At 42.3% G+C, this 21,899-nt stretch overlaps 2 protein-coding genes across 6 annotated transcripts in view; one reads left to right on the forward strand and one right to left on the reverse strand.

The window, feature by feature from the left end:
* ATF7IP (activating transcription factor 7 interacting protein) overlaps nt 1-5,194 on the forward strand; it is a 116,343-nt gene extending 111,149 nt beyond the window's left edge. Inside the window, exon 15 of the mRNA XM_023750057.1 lies at nt 4,546-5,194. Coding sequence (XP_023605825.1) covers nt 4,546-4,578 — 33 coding nt within the window. The 3' untranslated portion in view covers nt 4,579-5,194. The remainder of the gene's footprint in view (nt 1-4,545) is intronic.
* Nucleotides 1-21,899, reverse strand: part of PLBD1 (phospholipase B domain containing 1) — a 52,254-nt gene that overhangs the window by 2,960 nt on the left and 27,395 nt on the right. For 4 of the 5 annotated variants that reach the window (XM_023750059.1, XM_023750061.1, XM_023750060.1 and 1 more), the window contains exons 7-10: nt 5,472-5,672; nt 5,223-5,363; nt 1,122-1,307; nt 350-456 (exon numbers count right to left, since the gene is read on the reverse strand). In XM_023750059.1, the coding sequence (XP_023605827.1) occupies nt 350-456; nt 1,122-1,307; nt 5,223-5,363; nt 5,472-5,672 (635 nt within the window). Of the gene's footprint in view, nt 1-349; nt 457-1,053; nt 1,308-5,222; nt 5,364-5,471; nt 5,673-21,899 lie in introns of all 5 variants that reach the window. The other variant, XR_002828088.1, reaches the window with a different exon arrangement.

Consider the following 21,899-nt stretch of genomic DNA (forward strand, 5'->3'; position numbering starts at 1 on the left):
GTGTTCTTGAATATTTTCAGCTGAAAATTCTCAAGAAAAATTATTTTAAAGTTGGTCAGGGCTGCCACTTAGGGAAAACTTTTTTTTTTTATAGATGCGCGTGGTGTGTGGGGAAGGTCCACCGCTTGCTCTACAGACGCTTATGGCGTACAGTGGGTTAAGTGGCAGAGCAGGGATTTGAAGTTAGGCAATGGCACCTATCACCAGAATATCTGAAAAAGGTGAACCCTGAATCAAGTAATGGGTAGAAACATTGTTGTGCTCTATGCCACCAAAACCTTTGCAGCTTTGCCTTTAAATAGGTGTAGGTGCTGGCGGAAATTAAATTCAAAAGTCAGTAGCATGTTACCTTCGTATCATAGCAACCTCCAGGACTTGGGTCAAATGGGTTCAGATCTTCACGGCAGCAGATGGTGTTGCACGGATCACCCTTACTGTAAGGATCCTTCTCATAATCTAGGAAACAGAGATTGGGACAAGAGTGAGCACAGACTATGCTGAGGTAACACTGATCCACAGTGAAATTTTTGGACCTGTTAAAAGCTAGATAATCAGAGAGGCCTCTGCAGCCCAGTGTGCTCCGGGATACAGAAGTCTCCTTTGGCTTGTACTAGGAAGGGGCAACTGTAAGTTCCCTGCTCCAGGCCCAGCCTGTTCTCAAGAACCTTGCACAGTGAAGAGTGGATGAAAGATTAACAGGATAAATGTGCATCAATTTTTTTTCCACAAAATAATTACAAATTTGATTTTGATACTGTTAAAAAATAAAGTATTTATGAATAATTTTTGTTTTATTGGCTGCTTTTGTCCTTGGAAGGAAACCTGTGTTTGGGGGCTGAGGGGTGATAGTAAAAAAAAGTACATCGTATGGGTTTTTCTGTGTTTCACATACAAGTTTTCAATTAAAAAAAAATCTATAGAATCTTTCCCTGTCATTTTATGAAGGTGAACAAAATTTTATGTGTTGAGTATAAAATATGTATAATATGAATTGAATACAAAATACTTAATTCATTCTTATAATTCCTTCTAGTACAGAGATGATAAACTTACATGGATTCTTTATCCATGGGGAAGAAAAGGAGTTTTGAAGAATGATTCCTGAGAAATGTGCTACGTACTGTTGTATCGCATGATATATTTCATGGATGCCATGTCAGTCACTGTTCCTTGGTCACGCCGGAAGATTTTGGCTCGTGGAGCCAGATCATAAGAGTAGTCCAAACCCAGCTTCTGAACTAACAATGGATAGCCACTCCAGTTGTAGATTTTTTCATGAAAAGGAACGTTGTAGGAAGGCCAATATCCTGATTTGGAATGGAAGGGAAGGAAGAGTGGGATTGACAGGGAGGGAGACAGAAAAGGAAAGAGAGGGAACAAAAGAAATGTTATGGTAGTTTCTTTTGAAACCTGGCATTGGTGTGTAATTACATGATATTGATATTATATAAAAAATAAAACTTTGTGAACCCTGGCAGTCAAACCATTATAATTTACAGAATTGGTATACCTCTAGATTATTCCATTAGGGGGAAAGAGCACCAGAATTCTTTGGTTTTCACCCAAAATCCTTAAAGCAATCTCTTAACCAGGAAATAACCTTAGCATTTATAGAGCAAAATGAAGTATAACACCAAGTGGTCTGGGGAGCTCATTTCAGTGGACTTGGTTAGTGAAATGCCAAAAGATGGTTTCACAGCGTGGTCCGAACAGGGAATATAATATGCCAGGAAAGTGGAGGAACAAAGTGCTGGGGATCAGAAAACCTGGATGGATTCTAGGCTCAGGGCTCAACAACTAGGTCTCAGGTAGTTAATTAACATCGTTTTTTTGTTTGTTGTTTTCATTTCCTTTTTTTAGCAGTGGGAGGGAAAAGGAGAGTCAGTAATATGAGGGGAATGGAGATGATCTTTAAGGTTCCAGTAGGCTTTCAACTCCTTTGACTCTAAGCCAGCAGTTCTGAACCTGTGGATCGCGACCCCTGTGGGGGTCGAACCCTTTCACAGGGGTAGCCTAAGACCATTGGAAAACACATATATAATTACATATTGTTTTTGTGATTAATCACTATGCTTTAATTATGTTCAATTTGTAACAATGAAATTGAGGGTCACCACAACATGAGGAACTGTATTAAAGGGTCGCGGCATTAGGAAGGTTGAGAACCACTGCTAAGCATTCAGAAAGGCTCAGCTTCATTCAAAACTGGGAAGTGTGCCAAGGCCACTAGTCACTAAGCATCAAACATGTGACACAACCATAGTAAAATCATTTCAGGAACATCCCAGATTATACTGGCCTGGATGATCAGTCAACAAAGGAACATCACCACTCAGATCTCTCTTTGGAGGCCTGCTGTTACTGTCAGGCTCTTAAGAGCTGGATGGACCAGCCTTCAAGGTCAGACCACGAGGGTCTCAGTTTCGAATTGTCATGCTAACCAAGTAACCAACTAATGATTTAACTTCTCAGGTGACTTTTTCTTCCCCAAAAAGGACGTTCGTCTACTGTGGGGAGCCGATATAGGGTTAAGCCTCAGATTGACCTGTTGGCAAAGTCACAAACATCAGATTGACCTGTTGGCAAAGTCACAAACAAGTCCCAGCTTAGAAGGCACAGTCCTCTTAGATCTTACCTGGGAAGCTAATGGGCTGAGGGAACTTACCTGGGAAGCTAATGGGCTGAGGGAAGTGCAACAAGAACAAAAACAAGTGAAACTCACAAGAACAGTGTAAACAAGTGAAACTCACAAGAACAGTGTAACTTTGGTAACCACTACCTTGTTTACCTCTGACTATAAAAATAAAGGCTCAGCTTGCCTCAGGATCTTTCTCTGTGGCTTCAGCCAGGCACAGGAAGATCCACGGAGACTAAAGAGAGCTAGAGAGTTCTGAATGCTGTCGCCGTGTAAAACATTCTTCGCCGACTCCGTCCACACCTTTGGGAACCCCTGGACCGCTGGGGCTGGTCCCCGGTCATATCTGCTTGGCAATGGAAGTTTCCACCTTAATTCTGCTTTATGCATATAGTGTACACGTCATTGATGTGAGCCATTCCTGCTGAGATGGCTCACTCCAGGCGTCATTACAAAGTTGATTTGGGGACCTGGGAAACTGAGGACCAGGCCATGATCCCCAGGGTCGATACCTTATCTTGGTTCTGTACCTACTCATCCGTCAGCCCATCTATTTCAATAGTTTCCTAATTGATCTCCTGTCTTCTCTCTGATCTCCAGTCTACCCTCCCTTTTCAGAAACGTCCGTGTCCTAAAGCATAAAGGCTAAACTGCTTATCAGGCTATACAAGGCTGATATTTTCCCCTGACTACCTATCTTACACTTCATAGCCTTTCCTTTGGCTATCTTAAGCTAATAGTTTCTCAGTCACACCAGTTCTCACGCTTCATTTGCTTGACCTTGTCAAATTAGTGAGCTCCTGTTTGGGCTTTAAACCCCCAGTCAAACATCATCTTCAGTTTCATTTATTCAACAAATATTCAGCAAGGACTTACTGTGTGTGCTCATAAATCCAGCAATGTGCTCAAGAATTTACAAGAATTTTCTCAATCTTTTTTACAACCCTGTGAAATTATAAAGGTTTACTCTTGGGGGCCAGATGTGTTTCAGAATTCAGGTGTTTTGTTTTGTTTTTATTTTTTTGTTGTTGTTTTAAATATATTTTATTGACTTTTTACAGAGAGGAAGGGAGAGGGATAGAGAGTTAGAAACATCGATGAGAGAGAAACATTGATCAGCTGCCTCCTGCACACTCCCTACTGGGGATGTGTCCACAGCCAAGGTACATGTCCTTGACTGGAATCGAACCTGGGACCCTTGAGTCCTCAGGCCGACGCTCTATCCATTGAGCCAAACTGGTTAGGGCAGAATTCAGGGTTTTTTTTTATATTTTAGAACAGCAACGGCATACATATATTAGATATGGCATTGCAGTCTCTGTGGGAAGCACCTAGTATTCAAAGAATGATTTTCCGCACTAGGGTTTGACTCAGTGTAAAGAGCATCTGCCTGCGGACTAAAGGGACCTGGGTTTGATTCTGGTCAAGGGCACGTAGTTTGATTCTGGTCAAGGGCACGTACATTGGTTGCAGGCTTCTCCCCAGCCTGGGCCCTGGTCAGGGCAGGAAGCAACCAGTTGATGCGGTTCTCTCACATCCATATTTCCTTCTGTCTTTCCCTCTCTCTCCCACTCTCCCTAAAAGATCAATGTAAAAATATCCTCCGGTGAGGATTAACACACACACACACACAGAGTGATATTTCTGTAGCCTAATATATAAACAGTCTCTCTAGAGAAGAGGGAACAAAGATATAAATAGACGGTTCAAGCTCTTGTTTCCAAATAAGTTCAGATCAGGTCATTTTTTGCTATCAAGTGATTAGGGACACCTGCCCCCCCCCCCCAAAAAAAAACACAAAAAAACAAAACAAAACACAAACAAACCTTGGTTTTAGAGTTTTGAGATTTTGAGAATTCAAAATTAAAAATTTGACTGTGGACCTGTCCCATTACTGTCATGTTTTGCAGATGAAGAAAGTGAGACTTGGAGAGAGTGAATAGTTTGCCTGAGATTCTGAGGAGCAGAGATTCACATCGAGACAGTGTGACTCCAAAACCTGGGCTTCAACATCTGGGCTACGTTCTTGTCCTCCAGAACCACCTCCCTTGACTCCTCCCACTGATAACGGCTCCTTTGGTTTCACCACTGGGGTTTGTGAAATCTTTAGTTAAATCTGTTTATCATCGTTCTTTGGTGTCTGGGTGCTAAAATGGCTGCTTTCTGTCCCTTGCTTCCCTACCAGATTGTGAGTTCCTAAAGGTCAGGGATTTTGTACCTGCATCTGTACTCTTCTGGTCCCTGGGCCAGCATGGTGCTCCCATAAATATTTACTGAATTGAACTAAAAGCTTAACTCGGGAACCCAGGAGAGGAGGTAATATTGGAGCCATGACAGTCATAAGATGGTGAATGCCTGGTCTGTCCCAGTCTACACACGGTCACTTAAGAGTTCGAAGTGCAGCTTTTATACATTGTGCTGAACCTGGAAATTCTTTCCCAGTGTAACTAGCAGTGGCATTCCCATCCTTTCTTCCCCAGCACACGCTCCTCCATCATACACTCACACACCACACGTTCCCCACCATGTATACACATACACACACACACACTCATCATCCTTCCGACTTCTAGTATGAAGAAGGTACCTTTCCGTAGAACATCAGTTTGTTCAGAATATTCTACATATGAAGGAATTTGCTCCACAACGTACAGAGTGCCTGCGTCAAGGCTGTGCCTCAGCTTGACCTTCTTCAGGTCCAGGACCATGTACTGATTGTTATAGGTGCCTGAGAAATGGGAGAGACAGGAAGCAGGGCATGGGTAAGGCTTTACTGGTTAACTCAAAATCCAAACATATGTATATTCCTGAAAAGGTACTCTGCGGGGCCGCTTACCAGAGTTGTACTTTGAAAATATCTCTGCCCACTGCTTGCCATCACTGGCCATCATATTGGCCACACGGACTCTCTGCCAGGCCAGGAGAGCCTCGGGTGTCACAAGCTTTAGTAGGGTTTTATTATACACGCTGTTGGTGGTCTGCAGCAGTACCAAACCACTGCTAAGAATGTAAAAGTCGTCCAGAGACTCTAAAAACCCTGCAGGAGAGACAAATCGGCAAGTCAGCATACACACACGTGAAATATTTGGCCACCGTTATTAGCAAAGAGCTTCAGACACATGATGCACGTTGCAAAGAATATCAGTTGTTACCCTTGACCTGCAGTAGCCTCTCCCAGAACGGGTCACCTCTGTGGCAGTTATTTAACTGCTGCTGATAAGCATGCCATTGGACCCCATCCCTGGATTCCACATTGACATTTTTTTGATTTTATGATTTGTGATGACAAAAATATATTAAATCAGGAATATTCCAATTTCCCATAATGCTGAACAGAAATAGATCCCCACTTGCTAGGATTTTTTGCAGGACAACTTCCAATTGTGGAGGGATATAAACAGGGTTCATTGTTGGATTGTAAGAATATGGATGCCGCCTTTCTTCCTTTCTGCTTCTTTGTATTTCCAAATTTTACATAAGGAGTCTAAGTGACTTTTATAAATAAAAATCTACATTTATAAAAGTGAACATGGTTTTGAACACTCTGGGTCAATGCTTTTTATAAACGATGGAGGCAACACAAAGCTCAGGGAAGCCACAAGTCTTTTTTTAAAGACCTGTTTTGTACTTTATACCACAATCCGTGTGGTGAAGATCGGGGAATACCAGATGCAGCTGTAACAAGGAGAGAAGATATATTGTCATCAGCTGCTAGCAGTGATAACAAACCAGATGCAGCTGTAACAAGGAGAGAAGATATATTGTCATCAGCTGCTAACAGTGATAACAAACTCCTCTGGAGCTTCACAAACCTCCACACTTTGATACTTACCACTTCTGTCACATGATTACTACTTGTTTACATCAGAGTTTTCCTTAAATCAATTCTCTTTCAAACTTAAAATATCTAGCCTTGTCACATCTATAATAATAAAAGGGTAATATGCTAATTAGACCGGACATCATTCCGGATGTCCTTCCTGATGACGCTGGGGCCGGAGGGAAGCCAGCTGGGTCCTGGGTTGCCTACTGGCGGCTGAAGGAGGGAAGCCTGGGTCCCGGGTGCCAGAGGGAAGCCAGTGCCGGCAGCTGGGGGAAGGAAGGCCTACTCTTGCATGAATTTTTGTGCATCAGGCCTCTAGTATAATAATATTTAGGGAACGATGGGTTTAATGAAACAGATTCATTTCTACTAACATGCCCAAAATACTTGTCCACGAACCACTTAATACCACCTCACCAGCACTATTCATGCCACACACTCAGCCACAAACACCAATGTAGTCCGATGCTTTCATAATTGGGCAGAGCAAAATGAGGCTCAGAGAGGTGGGGGCATCTATTCAAGATCAAACAGCCATCTCCTGGCAGACCTAGAATGCAGGTCCTGCATCCCGGCCACTGCTCTTCAACTAAACCTGAACACCTGTGCTCAGCCTCATGGCCCTTCCTCTTCTGGCTTAGTGAAGGCTGGGGGAGGACAGCTTCTCAGAGGAAGTGGACCTGGGACTAAGCATTGACCAGGTAAAGAGCAGTGAGCATTACAGATAGGAACAGTAAATATGAACAAAGGGGTGTAGTAGGAATAGATACAGCATGGAGAGTGGGAGTTTTGGGAGGTGGGGGCAAAGAAACATTAGAAATACAGTTGGGTCGTCTTAGAAATACAGTTGGGTCGTCATTCACTCAGCAAACACCTGGATAGGTAATGTGGGGTCAAATACAGGGGTCACCTGAAGCTAAAAGTAAGACTTCAGAGCATGAACTGGCCAGAAGGCCACATTTCAGTATTACCACTAATCAATTTGCCACTTCTCATTTTGCCTCTCTGTTCCTTAATCCCTTCCTCTGATAACCTGGGGCTAAGTGATGTCATTCAGCTCTAACAGTCTGATTTTAATTTCTGAGTAGGAAAGTGACATGTGGACAGCAGTCTCCAATTAACTCATCTGAGCCTCCACAAGACTGTACAGAAGTTCGTATACAGGAGAGAATGTTGCTCACTCCAGGTGGTACAAGCCTGGATGGCAGGCACCCCTGAATGGATTTTAATGGGCAACCCTCTGGGAAGATACAGCCTGGACATAGGATGCATGGCTTAACAAGTAAAATGTGCAGAGGTTTCAATGACCTTTCCTTTACCTCTTGGGCTGGGGTTGTTTCCCAGTGTTTACTAAGCTGTACAACCATATTTGGCAGCCACGAGTACGCTCTCTAAGCAGAAAATGCTGTATTTCTGCATGATAAACTTGCTCATTCAACCCATAGAGAGTGCTACAATCTCTATGGACACAAGAGGGCGAGTGAACAATACTAACATGTAAGGAGTAATCTTTCATTCAAGAACAAGACGACTAAAGATGGAAAAATGTAGGCCACCCAGAGTTCTAGAACAAAGATGAACTGGCTTGTAAACCTTCTGGTCAAGGAGTCCAATTCTATAGTTTAGAGTTTAAGGTTTTTTAAAAAAGGAGCCCAGCCAGTGTGTCTCAGGGGTTGAGCGGCAACCCATGAACCAAGAAGTGACTGATTCAATTCCTGGTCAGGGCACAATTTCAAAAAAATAAAAAAAAGGAAAAGGCACAGAGAGGGGACCAAGTCCTGAAATACTGCATTATAAGAGAAACAAATGTTCTTTGTGTAAAATTATATTTTTGCTCATATCTGCAATGGGCAGTTTTGGAAGGTAGACTTTTTTTTTAATTAAAAATTTTTTTCAATTACCGTTTATATTCAATATTATTTTGTATTTATCTCAGGTGTACAGCATATACTTTACAAAGTGTCCCCCTGATATTTGCAGTGCCCACCTGGCACCATACAGTTATTACAGTGTTATTGACTATATTCTCTATGCTGTACTTTACATCCCCAGGACTATTTTGTAACTACCTGTCAATCCCTTCACCTTTTTCACTCAGTCCCCCAACATCCTCCCCTCTGGCAGCCAGCAGTTTGTTTTTTCTATGTATAAGTCTGTTTCTGTTGGAAGGTGGACCATTTTAGATCAGGAAAAAGTAAAACACTCCAGTATAAAAGCCACCCTGCAAATAGCATTTCATAGTAAGCTTCTTGCTTAATTTAATTAAGAACTAAAAGGGAACTCTTATAGTGAATAAATCACCTTTCAAGACCAAAAACAAAAAATAAAAATAAAAAAACCAAAAAACACAACACCCACTTGAATCAGAAAAGTAAACAGTGACCACTACCTTCTGATGCCACTAGATACTGCTCAGCACAACCCAGAAATGTTTACCCTTATTAGCCTATCAGTGCACTCAAAATGTACCCATTTGCACACCTCATGCCTGAATTGCTCCAGAGCTCCAAAGACCAAAACACACCGCTTTTTTCCAAAAGGGTAGCATCAGTGTTGACCAAAGATGTAAATAATGCACAACGCAGGGTCAGTGATATGACTCATGTTTGTACAAATAGCTGTGCTGCATTTCTGCACTGCTCCCTCGCGCCCATATTCCCTGCAATGAGACTTTGCAGCATCTCCCATCAAGGGGCCTGTTTCCCCATCTCTGAAATCTGGGCTGGATTTGGAACTTGCTTCATCTAACAGAATGTGCCAGTCCTGAGGCTAGCCCTCAGAGACCTTGCACACTTCCGCTCACTCTATGGTAACCTTGTTACTGCTATGCAAACAGCCCAGTCTGCCTGGTCTCCAGGACGAGAGACCACACAGAGGAGGACCAGTCTCTAGCCAGCCAACCAACCCCAAATGTGCGAGAGTTCCTCCAAGAACAGTAGAGCTGCCCACCAACCCACAGCCAGCCACAGATGCAGGGAATGTGCCAGTTTACTTCTCTAGAAAGAATCACTTGGCAATCCTGTGGACTCAAACGCAGTAATATTCACATATTGTTTCCAGCCACGAAGTTTTGAAGGTTATTTGCTATAACCTTCAATAGTTAACATACAGTCATAGTAATCCAACTATACGACATTGCTTTAAAATGCCTTGCTGCCATTTGACTTTAACACAGAGGGATGGGACACTTTGGGAACTCTCTGTTCTTTCCTGTTTTTAAAAAAGAAAAAGTAACAACTTTGCACCCACTGCTGAACAGAGGCAGTATCACTTCTCAGACCTGCGGAAAGCACCAACCAAGCACTGTGCAACGGTTTCCAGCCCAGAGACAGAATTCCCTCAGGGGCTTTTTATTTAAAAATTGATTTCAGAGAGGAAGGGAGAGAGAGGGAAACATCAATGATGAGAGAGAATCATTGATCAGCTAGCTGCCTCCTGCACACCCCACACTGGGGATTGAGTCTGCAACTCAGGCATGTGCCCCAACTGGGAATTGAACCATGACCTCCTGGTTCATAGGTCGATGTTCAACCACTGAACCACACTGGCTGGGCTCTCAGGAGCTTTTTAAAAAGGTGCAAGCACAGACTGCTCTTCCTGCCCACCTCTGCTCCCCTCTGCGTCTCCACAGAACCCCTGTTCTCACATTGCTGTATGTAGCAGGAGAACCTTCTGCTTTCTCACTCTATGAAAAGGAAGCCTGTGGGTGCCCTGTTATCCCAGGACACGAAATCCTACAGCTGTTTATTTCATCAACTCCGTAATGGACCCATCTTCCCACCTTCCAGAATGGCATTCATTTGCTTCTCTTCTCGCCCAAATCCTAACTGGTACCAATCAATTCCCGCTTCTCCTGCCAGTGATTATTCCTCAATCAAGTAAGTATTTTTTAATGCTTTTATTGATTTCAGAGAAAGGAAGGGAGAGGGAGAGAGAGAGAGAAACATCAGGGATGAGAATCATCAATTGGCTGTTTCCTGCACTTCCCCTACTAGGGATCGAGCCTGAAACCCAGGCATGTGCCCTGACCGGGAATCAAACCCATGTGACCTCCTGGTTCATGGGTTGATACTCATCCATTGAGCCACATCAATCAGGCAAGGAAGTATTTCTTGAAGACATTTCTGCTTAATCCTGCCGTAGGAATGTGGTCAATGGAGGATTCATACTATTATGTATTCAAACACAGGAAACCCGTGCTGTGGACTCCAAATGTCCTGCTGGGGTTCCGCTACACAAGAAAGAATAGGTCTCTTAAAGCTTATATGGAATAAATAGAAGGTGGGTTTATACTTAACATTCTGTTATCATCCACATCAAAATGAAATTTGTTTTTGGCAAGTAATAAATTATTTTATCTACTTTATATTATACTAGAGGCCCAGTGCATGCACTGGGGGCAGGGGGTTCTCTCAGCCTGGCCTGTGCCCTTTCGCAGTCTGGGAGCCCTCAGGGGATGTCCTACTGATGTCCGAGGGGAGCAGGCCTAAACCGGCAGTCAGACTTCCCTCTCACAATCTGGGACTGCTGGCTCACCTGCCTGCCTGCCTGATTGCCTCTAACTGCCCTCCCCTGCTGAGCTGATCTCGCCCCCAAGTGCCCTCTCCTGCCAGCCTGGTTGCCTCCAACTGCCCTCCCCTGCTGGCCTGATTTCACCCCCAACAGCCCTCCCCTCGGCCTGATTTTGCCCCCAACTGCCTCTGCCTGCCTAATCACCCCTAACTGCCCTCCCCTGCTGAGCTGATCTTGCCCCCAAGTGCCCTCCCCTGCCAGCCTGGTTGCCCCCAACTGCCCTCCCCTGCTGGCCTGGTTGCCCCCAACTGCCCTTCCCTGCTGGCCCGATTTCACCCCCAACGGCCCTCCCCAACGGCCTGATCTTGCCCCCAACTGTCTCTGCCTGCCTGATCACCCCTAACTGCCCTCCCCTGCTGACCTGATCTCACCCCCAACTGCCCTCCCCTGCTGGCCTGATTTCACCCCCAATTGCCCTCCCCTGCCAGCCTGATCTCGCCCCTAACTGCTCTCCCCTGCCGACCTGATCTTGCCCCCAACTGCCCTCTCCTGCCGGCCTGATTGCCCCTAACTGCCTCTGCCTCGGCCCCCACTACCATGGCTTTGTCCAGAAGGAAGTCGGACGTCCAGAAGATGGCCGGTTGACCCGATCTAATTAGCATATTACCCTTTTATTAGTATAGATATATTATATAGGATAGGATTGCTTAAATGGGGGAGGGTGGAAACCTTTTTCAGCAGGAGGAGATGCTCTTGGCAGACAAAAACACATAATCCCTATATCTGGACTGATAGTCAGCCATATGCACTATACAGTGGGGCCTTGACTTACGAGTGTCCTGACTAACGAGTTTTTTGAGATACCAGCTGTCTCTCGGCCTATTTTTTGCATTGAGTTGACAGAGTAATTTGAGTTAACGAGCTCCTTAACGAGCTCGGTCTCGGAACGAATTAAACTCATAAGAAACTCATAAGGCAAGGTCCCACTGTACTGCCCAAGTGGTCATTAAAAAATTGAACTGCTTTCTTACACCTTACACCAAACAGCTGTTGCTCTTAAAACCCCTCCTCACCCCCCACCTTAGGTTCTCTCTTCATAGTTCACCCAGATTAGGTTCTGATTGGTCAGTTTCTATGCCAGTCAGCATCAAAAGCTCTGCCTCCTAGGCAGCCATTGACTCCTCACACTTCGCCCAGATTTGGTTCTGATTGGTTGGTTTCTATGCCAATCAGCTCTTAGGCCTGGAGAGAAACAGAGGCATGGCTGCTGGTGAAGCCGGGAGAGAAAGAGAGAGGCAACGGCTGATCAACAGCTGCCACTGAGGCTGCAGATCAGACCCTGCCTCTCTCTCTGCAGGCCTCTCTCCGGGCCTAATCCGCAGCCCCCTCAGCACTCAGTGCTGGGTCACTGCCCCAGCACTGGCTGCAGTCAGTGCTAGGTCACCAGCACTGACTTCCGGTGTTAGGTCGAGCTTTTGGTCATTATGGACTCTGGCTCTTTATATTATTTGTTTACTATTTTCTATTTCTCCCATAGCATGAAACTCCCTACTTTTTCTGATCCAAAGGATAAGGATTTAACACATGGTAGGTGCTCGATAAATCACTATAGAAGAGAAGATGGTGGTGACTAACATTTATTGTGTGCCTACCACACACCAGATACCTTGCTTTAGAAGAATAGATACCATTATTTGATCTTCACAAAAGATTGATTAGATGAGCTATTTTTATGTTTTATTATTATTATTTTTAGACTAGTAGCCCTGTGCACAAGTCTGTGTGCCAGTAGCTTGCCAGTAGCTCGCTGCTGCCCTCCAGTAGCTCTCCGCCCACTGCCCCGCCCTCCTGTAGCTCCCCCTCCCCCTGCCCCCTCATAGCTTGCTGCCCTGCCCCCTCCTGTAGCTCTCTGCCCCACCCTTCTGCTGATCTGTGATCCGGTCATTACGCAGTCGGTCGTTACGCTTCATGGCATAACGACCATTTGCATATTACATAACGACCATTTGCATATTACATCTTTATTATATAGGATGAACTATTTTTTAAAATTTGCTATTTTAAAGTGAATAAACAGCATTATCAGAAATAAATCTAAGATCAAATCTCTGCCTTTCTCACTCTTCCATATATCTGAGAAATGTGATGGGAGCAGATACGTAGTCATGTAAATGGTGATGACATTTACACATGATGGAGCAAATGCAGTAGAAGCAATTAGGAGAGAGTGAGTCATGGGGATTTGCATGTTTAGATAGGGTGGAGTTGGAGAAAATCACCTTATGACCAGTTAGTCAAGAAAAGTAAGGAAAATAAGGTGGGATTTCTGGAAAGATAGAAGGGAGGAAGCTTCTTGAGCTAGGTGGGGAGCGGTGATCAAGGCAGGTGTGGCCTGGCAGAAGTCATTAGTGTCTTGGGATGGTGACAAAGAGGACATAAAGAACAAAAGAAAAGGTACTTAAGGAAGTAGAAAATTAAGTGTTATAAAATCTATCTATAATCCTTTGGAATAGGTGCCCTGGTTCTACTTTTATTTCTTTTCCTCCTTTGGTTCTACTTTTTAAAGGTGGAAGACATGAATCTTGCTTGGCATGTATTAACTCACAGATTGTATATATTTCAGCTTTATGTCCAAAATATCTAGCATAGCCCGGCCGGCATGGCTCCATGGCTGAATGTTGACCTGTGAACTGTGTTTCGATTCTCGGTCAAGGCAAATGCCTGGGTTGTGGGCTCTGTCCCCAGTTGGGGAAGTGCAAGAGGCAGCTGGTCAATGATTCTCTCTCATCATTGATGTTTCTCTCTCTTTTCCTCTCCCTTCCTCTCTGAAATCAATAACAATATATTAAAAAACAAAATAAAGTATCTAACATAAAATAAGTAATGTGAAATTAATAAAAGTAATAGTACATTAAAATATTAACAACATACATAGGCAGTTTTATAACTATGAAAGTAATAACATTATGGATTATGAAGGAATCTTCACTAAATTATCTTGGTGCTTTGAGACTATTCTTTTATCTTCCAACAGGAAAAGGCTGAGCAAACTCTTTGCTACCCAGCCTAGGAGGGCTGCCAGAGTCGAAAAGGATGGGCTTGGACCCAGTATGTTAGAATCACCTAGGGTCCTTGATACAAATGCCCAGATCAACTGAATAGGATTTCTATGAATGGCATTAGGAATCTGCATTTTTTGCAAGCTCCATAGGAAATTTTAAGTTTATGGGGTGGGTATATCTGTGTGGGGGAGGTGATGAGGTGCCTGGATGTAATACAAAGTAGGAACACATGCATGCTGGTGAAATACACTAAGTGCATGCCAGAGAGCCTCTCTGACAGATAACTAAGCTTGAAGCCTAAGCCTTATGTAGATAATCATTACTGGAACCCTCAATTAAAACACTTTGAATAGATTCCAGCTTTTGTTCCCACGCAAACACTCCACCCACCTGGTGTGACAGGTAGCCCTTTGAGTTCATGGCTTTTTCAGTTTTAATCATTTAACTTAAATGCAAATGGAACCATTTCTGGAGTGGGGTGGGGAAATGGATATTTATAGTTAGAGATATTATTTTGAATCCCAGTCCCCAACTCTGAGTGGTATGATTTTGAGCATGCTATTTAACTTCTCGCAACCTGTTTCTTTATTTGAAAAATGTAGCCTGGCTAGTGTGGCTCAGTGGTTGAGCATCAACCTGTTACAGGATTCTAAGGCAGGAGGAATAGGGAAACTGAGACAGGAAAGTTAAAACAAGGCCAAAAAGTGTGGCAATTTGCAGCCAGCTTGTAACTAGCAAGTCATTATCGTCCCCAGCCAAGGGCAGGAGAGCAAATGGTTAAAAAAAAAATCTCCCTAAAGAGAGAATGCAGAAAGGAGGGGGAAAGGGGAAAGGGAAAAAGGGCAGTTTTACTCCCTAAACAGAGAAGCCAGCAGTCTCAAGGCTTGGCAAGGTAAAGTTTCAGGTGCTTCTCAGGCCATAACAAAGTAAAAAGGAGGACCTTGAGAATTAATCTGCACCAAAATATTCAGCAAAGGAATTTTGAGACCTATAGACAGGAGGGTATACAACACCTTGGACCCCCACCCAACTTGCCCTTTAGATTAGCTGAGAGCTCATCTGTGCTTGATTAAGCCAGATGTATCGGTTTGCTTGCTTTGCTTTTTCAATAAAGGTGCATACTTTAATAAATTGACTTTTCATAATGCAGTCAAGGTCTCTCATATAAATTCACTTATATGAGAAGACAAGGAATGAGGTTGGGAACAGCCCTCTCCCACTGACTCAGGGGGCTGTCCAGTAACACCTCTCTGGTGTCGGTGAGAGGTGCTTATAACAAATGCATGCACCAAGAGGTCACCAGTTCAATTCCCAGTCCGGGCACATGCCTGACTGCAGGCTCGATCCCCAGTGAGGGGCGTTCAGTAGGCAGCCAATCAATATTTTCTCTCATCATTGTTTCTATCTCTCTATCCCTCTCCCTTCCTTTCTAAAACATCAGAACATATTTTTAAAAATGTAGATACTGCCCTAGCTGGTTTGGCTCAGTGGATAGAGTGTCAGCCTGCGTACTAGAGGGTCCTAGGTTCAATTCCGGCCAAGGGCACATGCCTGGGCTGTGGGCTTGATCCCCCCCAAGTAGGGGACGTGCAGGAGGCAGCCAATCAATAGTTCTTTCTCATTATTGATGTTTCTATCTCTCTATCTCTCTCCCTTCCTCTCTGAAATCAATAAAAATATATATATTTAAAAAATGTAGGTACAATACCTTATTAGGTTTTAAGAAAATTAAATGACATATTATATACCAACTGTTTAGTACAGTGTCAGTCACAGTGCCAGGCACATAAGTAAGAACTAAGCCTAAAGTATTAGGGTTTTTTTTTCTTTTAACTTTAGTAAAAAGTGAGCACAAACAAGTTTATAGTAATTTATTTAAAACTTGAGTGCTGCCTAATTCCCATAAAATTAGTTACGTCCTATTCATGCCATTTATAATCAGGGTGATTACAATGGTTGGCTTCAATGTCCAACTTTTGTGCTGAACATATAGGTCTCCATATCAAATGCCTTGATAACAATTCCTGAACATTTTAGCCTCTTGTTTTAAAATCAAGGGTATAGAAAGGAGAGCAGCACAAATAGAAAACAATGAGGTTGTGATAGGGGCGATGATGTCTTAGGCAGCCCTCATCTCTTTCTCCCTTACAGTTCCCACCATGTTCATGTCAGATGGGTCATCCATGAACTGCCTGCCTGTCTCCTTCCTTTCCTTTTTTCTTCCCATCTCCTTCCTTCCTTCCTTCCTTCCTTCCTTCCTTCCTTCCTTCCTTCCTTCCTTCCTTCCTTCCTTCCTTCCTCCCTCCCTCCCTCCCTCCCTCCCTCCCTTCCTTCCTTCCTTCCTTTCTCCCTTCTTCCCTTCCTTTCTCCCTCCCTCCCTTCCTTCCTTCCTTTGTTTTTTAATCCTCAACTGAAGATATTTTTCCATTGATTTTCAGAGAGAGTGGAAAGGAGGGGGAGAGACAGAGACACATCAATTGGTTGCTTCTCGCATGTGCCCTGACAGTGGGGCCGGGGATCAAGCCTGCAACCGAAGTACATGCCCTTGACTGGAATTGAACCTGGGACCCACTGAGCCAAACCGGCTAGGGCAACACGACCTACACATTAAAAAAATTAATAGAAATTGTCTTCAAGTGGGTTTAGATATTGGATTTAGCAGAAAAAGACTTCAACTTAAAACAGTTTAGAAAAGGGAAATATGGTATTAAAAGTTATCAGAGGGAATATTAATAGAGAAATGGAAACTAAAGAAAGAACAAAATGCAAATTCTAGACCTGAAACGTACAATAATTGAAAAAAAAATTCACTGGATGGATTCCATAGTAAATTTGGGATGGCAGAAGTAAGGATCAGTAAACTTGAAGTAGATCAATAAAATTATCCAATGTACTAGAGGGAGAAAAAAAGAATGAAGAAAAATGATCAAATCCCCCAAAGACCTGTGGGATAAGATTAAGCATTCTGACATATAAGTAATTGGAATCACAGGGAGAGAGAAGAGTGAAAAGAAGATGGAAAAAATATTTGAAGCTTTAACTGCTGACAATTCTTAAATTTAAGGAAAAACATTAATTTACAGATCTTATAAACTCAACCCTGAATATAATAAATACAAAGAAAATCAGAGCTAGCATATCACAAAGCCAAAGATTACATGAATATATACACACATAGATGGTCTGACTTACAATGACTTGATTTTTCAACTTTACAGTGGTGTGAAAATAATATTTAAATGTTGTTGTTTTCCGAGGCTAGCAGTATTCAGTACGATCTCTCAGGTGATGCAATTAATTTTAGTTTAATGCTTTAAACATTTTTCAGGCCCAATGTGCTTTCAGCTGTGTATGTTAATGGTGAATACCCATACAATGATTATGTTTTTCACTTTCAGTACAGTATTCAATAAATTACTCGAGATATTAAACACTTTATCATAAAATAGGTATTGTGTTAAGTGACTTTGCCCAACTGTAGGCTAATATAAGTGTTCTGAGCAAGTTGAAGGTAAATTAGGCTAAGTTATGATGTTTGGTAGGTTAGGTATATCAAATGCATTTTTGACTTACAATATTTTCAATTTACAATGTATTTATTGGGAGGTACCCCCATAGTAGGTTGAGGAGCATCTATATAATTCTTTCCCACTTGGGATGATGAACATACAATGCAATATACAGATGATGTATATTGTACACCTGAAACCTATATAATTTTATTAACCAATGTTACCCAATAAATGCAATTAAATAAATAAATAAAATAACTACAGACCCTGCAGACATTAAAAGGTAATAAAAATATTATAAAAAACTTTGACAATAAAAATAACTTAGAAGAAGTAGACAAATTCCTTGAAAGACACAAATTTTCAAAACTGACTCAAGAAGAATTAGAAAACTTGAATAGTCCTATAGCAATAAAAGAAATTGAATTAATAATTAAAAACTTTCCCAATAAATAAAACTATGTCTAGGTAACTTAATCAATTAATTGTATTAAACATTTACCAGTCATACACAAACTCTTTCAGAAAACATAGAAGGAAAAATTAATTTCAAAGTCAGATTATAAGGACGAGGTTACCCTAACACCAAAACTATTACAAGAAAAGAAAACCACAGACCAATATCTTTCATGAATATAGATGAAAAATCTTTAACAAAATAGCATTAAGTTTAACCAAAAAAACTTTAATCATATTAATAAGCAAGAAAAATTATATGATCACTTTAATAGAAGCAGAGAAAGAATTTCACAAAACACTCATTCATAATAAAAACATTAAGCTAGCAAATAGGAACAGAAGGGATATTCTTAACCTTATAAAGGGTATCTACAAAAATCCTACAACAAACATACTTAATGATGAAAGACTGAATATTTTTCTCTTAAGATCAGGAACTAGGAAAGGATTATCATGCCCTACTAATATACATTGTTCTGGAGATCTTGTCCAGTGCAATTATGCAAGAAATCAAGGACATATAAGGGAAGGAAGAAGTGATACTACCTTTTATGCAAAGATGGCATGATTATGAATATAGAAAAATCCCAATAAATCGATAGAAAAGCTATTAGAACTGATATTTAAATTTAGAAAGTTCTCAGGATAAATAGTAAGTGTACCAAACAAATCTTATTTCTATACTGTGGTGATTTTTATCTTTCCACAAATTTTTTGACTGTGGGTTGATCATAATAATGTGCTTCTAATGAATAGAATGTGGTGGAAGTAACAGTATATGACTTTTGAGACTAGGTCATAATAGGCATTGCTGTTTCTGCTCTGTTCTTTTGGATCACTTGGTCTGGGGAAAGCCAGGCACCTTGGCATGGGAATACTCAAGCAGTCCTGTGGAGAGGCCCAAGTGGTGGGAACCAATTTGTCAGCACACCTTGTCAACCATGTGAGTCACCTTGGAAATGTATCTTCCAGCTTCAGTTAAGTTATAGAGAGTTCAGCCCCTCAGTCTGTGAGTCTTCCAAGGAGCCCCAGATATAGTGAAGTAGAAACATGCCATCCTTACTGTGCCCTAAATTCCTGATCCACAGAAACTATGAGATACTAAATGATCATTGTCTTTTCAAGCCACTAATTTTTTAGGGTGACTTGTTATGTAGCAATAGATAATAAATGCATATATATAAGCAATGAACAATTGAAATAAGGAGTAAAAAATTCAATTCTGATTACAGGAGCATCAAAAATTATTTAGGATTCAAATGAATTAAAAGTATGTAAGACCCATATACTAAAAACTATAAAACATTGTTCAGATAAAAGAAGATCTACATAAGTAGAGATACTATATTCATGGATTGGAAGACTCAGTATTAGTGACACTGATTTTCTTTGAATCTGTTGAAGGACTGCAGGCAGTTGAAATCAGTAGACCTTTGTGATGAGGTCTTCATACAGTGGTACTGGCTACCTTTTCAGTGGCTGTCATTCCCTATGGGATTTCTCTCCATCTCTTACTTCCTTCAACACTGTGGATGGTGTTCCTGGGGGTAGGGTTAGTGTGGGGCTTTTATCTTCCTTAGCCTTATCAGTTGTTAGGTAAAATAGCCCTTGCTATTCAAAACCCTTGTGAGGGATGGAAAACTTCTAGAACAACGTTATCCAGGGCCACCTTCCTTAGAGTTTTCAGAACCTCAGGCAAGTATGTCTTTCAGGACCTCTGCCTTTATAAACAATTACATTAAGAAATATATTCTAAAATTCATGGGCCTAGGTAAGATATAGTGATTTATTAATGGTAGAGAAAATGTATTTGTCCAATCAGTGCATGTAAAGATTCTTTATAGTGTCCAAGTATCACCTCTCTATATTATCTATCTCCCACCATGAGAAAAAGGTAGCAATACTGTTATTGCTCACAAAGCCACGACTCTGTAACCGACTTGTACTGAAACAACATGGATTTCTTTGCCTCTGCAGTTCCCTGTCACCATTTACTTAATGACTCTGCAATATCAATGGTGCCACCTGTGAATACTGGCTGTTATGACGGTCTCAAAGGTCTTTACTGTGATTTGTTAATAATGACCACAAATTCAAGTCTTACACAGAATGTTAAGAGAAATGTGAATGATTATTTATGGTCATTAAAGTTAAATTCAGAATTTTTTAGCATAAGCATAGATCAGCATATTTTCCAACTCTCTGCTCTTGCCTCTTTCAGCCGTAACCCTTGCATTCCTAGTCTGTGATCTCTTTACACACCTCCACCTTTCACACACCCCCACCAGTGGGCACAATTAGCTGAGAGCCTGTGGGCAGAGCCAGAAGAGCAGTTCCAATCGCACAAGGAATATCCAAGCAGGTTAAGACTGGCCTGTGACAGTGGGAGGCCACCTCATTAACTAAAGGCATGAAATCTGTTGAAAGGCTCATTTGTGCTGTGGAGCAAGTTGCTCCAAAGCCCTTGTAGGGGCCCGGCCCAGCTCTCCCCAGAGGATTGCAGCGGGATGAGGTGACAGCAGTGGAGCACACAAACCGAAGATCAATAGTCACTTCCCCTGCTGCCCTTGGGTGCAGTAGAAGGAAGGTGGCCCTGCAATGAGAACACATGCTGAAGCCCAAGGGTAAGCATGACCTCGGGTAGCTTAGAGCCCAGAACACATGCTGTTTCTGACGTGAGACTCACCCAAGCTCATCATGTTACCAACATTCTGTCAGCTCAATGATATAAAAATTACACTCTGAGCGCCAGCAGCAAGGATCATTCACCAGGACCCCCTCATACTCCTCATGGCATCTTGTTGAACTTGCCTGTGGGTGTGGGTAGAGGGAAAAAGCTCCCCCAAATGAAAGATACAGAGACGAGGACCCACATCGGGGCCTGTCTGAGCTTGGCCCCACTTGGATGGCATTACCATGCTGGCTGGTCTTAGGTACTAGAAAGATCTTTAGAAAATTTCTGGAAAGGTGCTTCCTAAATTAGGTACACATGACACACTGGCTGCAGCCAGGATGCCCCAGTACTTCTAGCCTGCCTGGTCTCAGGGGGCTGGAGGGGGAAGGCAGCTGGAAATTCACTGGCCAGGCTTAAGAGCACTGTGGAGGTTATCAGCACCTGGTGTACTTTTGGTATGCTTTTGACTTCCGCAGGACATTTCATGTTAGCATCTTTAGGTGAAACCATTTCCCCAAGGGTAAAGGGAAACAGATGAAAAAAGACTGAGCCTATGAAGCTACTGAATCACTTAAATCCTTTCTAGATTAAGATGGGGTTATTATAGTAATGCATTTCCTTGGCCGAACCACCTCTGTTTGCATGGAGTCAGTTGGGGTTCTGGTGCACACGGAGCATGAGATCGGCTTAGATAAGTCTGGGTGTGCTGGGGACAGTAAATCCTTTTGTAATATTGATGAATGTATCGCAAAGGATTACTGTTGTTCCTTCTATTCCTCTGTGCTGGAGTACAATTTTGGGAGTGCTCTTCTGGCAATTCTTACTAGGTAATTATCCCGCAAGTATTCTGGCTAGGACAACAGGAGCACATAGAAAGTCATAACGAGCGATAAATAGATATGACAGGTGGTTGGTATAACTACCCTACAAGTTACAGATATGTAATTAAAGGTCAAAAGTGCCCAAATCACATCCTCCTTAGACTCTCAGGTGTTTGGTAAGAATTTCCCCCTTGCCTTTGCTCATGATGTTTCCTGAAGAGGTTGCAAATCTGCAATTGAGGAGGCAATTCCAGCTAGCAGATGTACTTTCTTGGGATCAAATAGTGGGTTTTGTTTTTTTCTTGAGAAGTTGGAGGATCTGGAAACACTGATCTTCACATTGCTGGTGACAACAGTCAGTGGGAGCTGAGCAGTTGGCCTCCTTTCCAGTAATAATATTA

This window comes from Myotis lucifugus, unplaced genomic scaffold, assembly GCF_000147115.1.
Source record: "Myotis lucifugus unplaced genomic scaffold, Myoluc2.0 scaffold_10, whole genome shotgun sequence".
Classification (NCBI taxonomy): Eukaryota; Metazoa; Chordata; class Mammalia; order Chiroptera; family Vespertilionidae; genus Myotis; species Myotis lucifugus.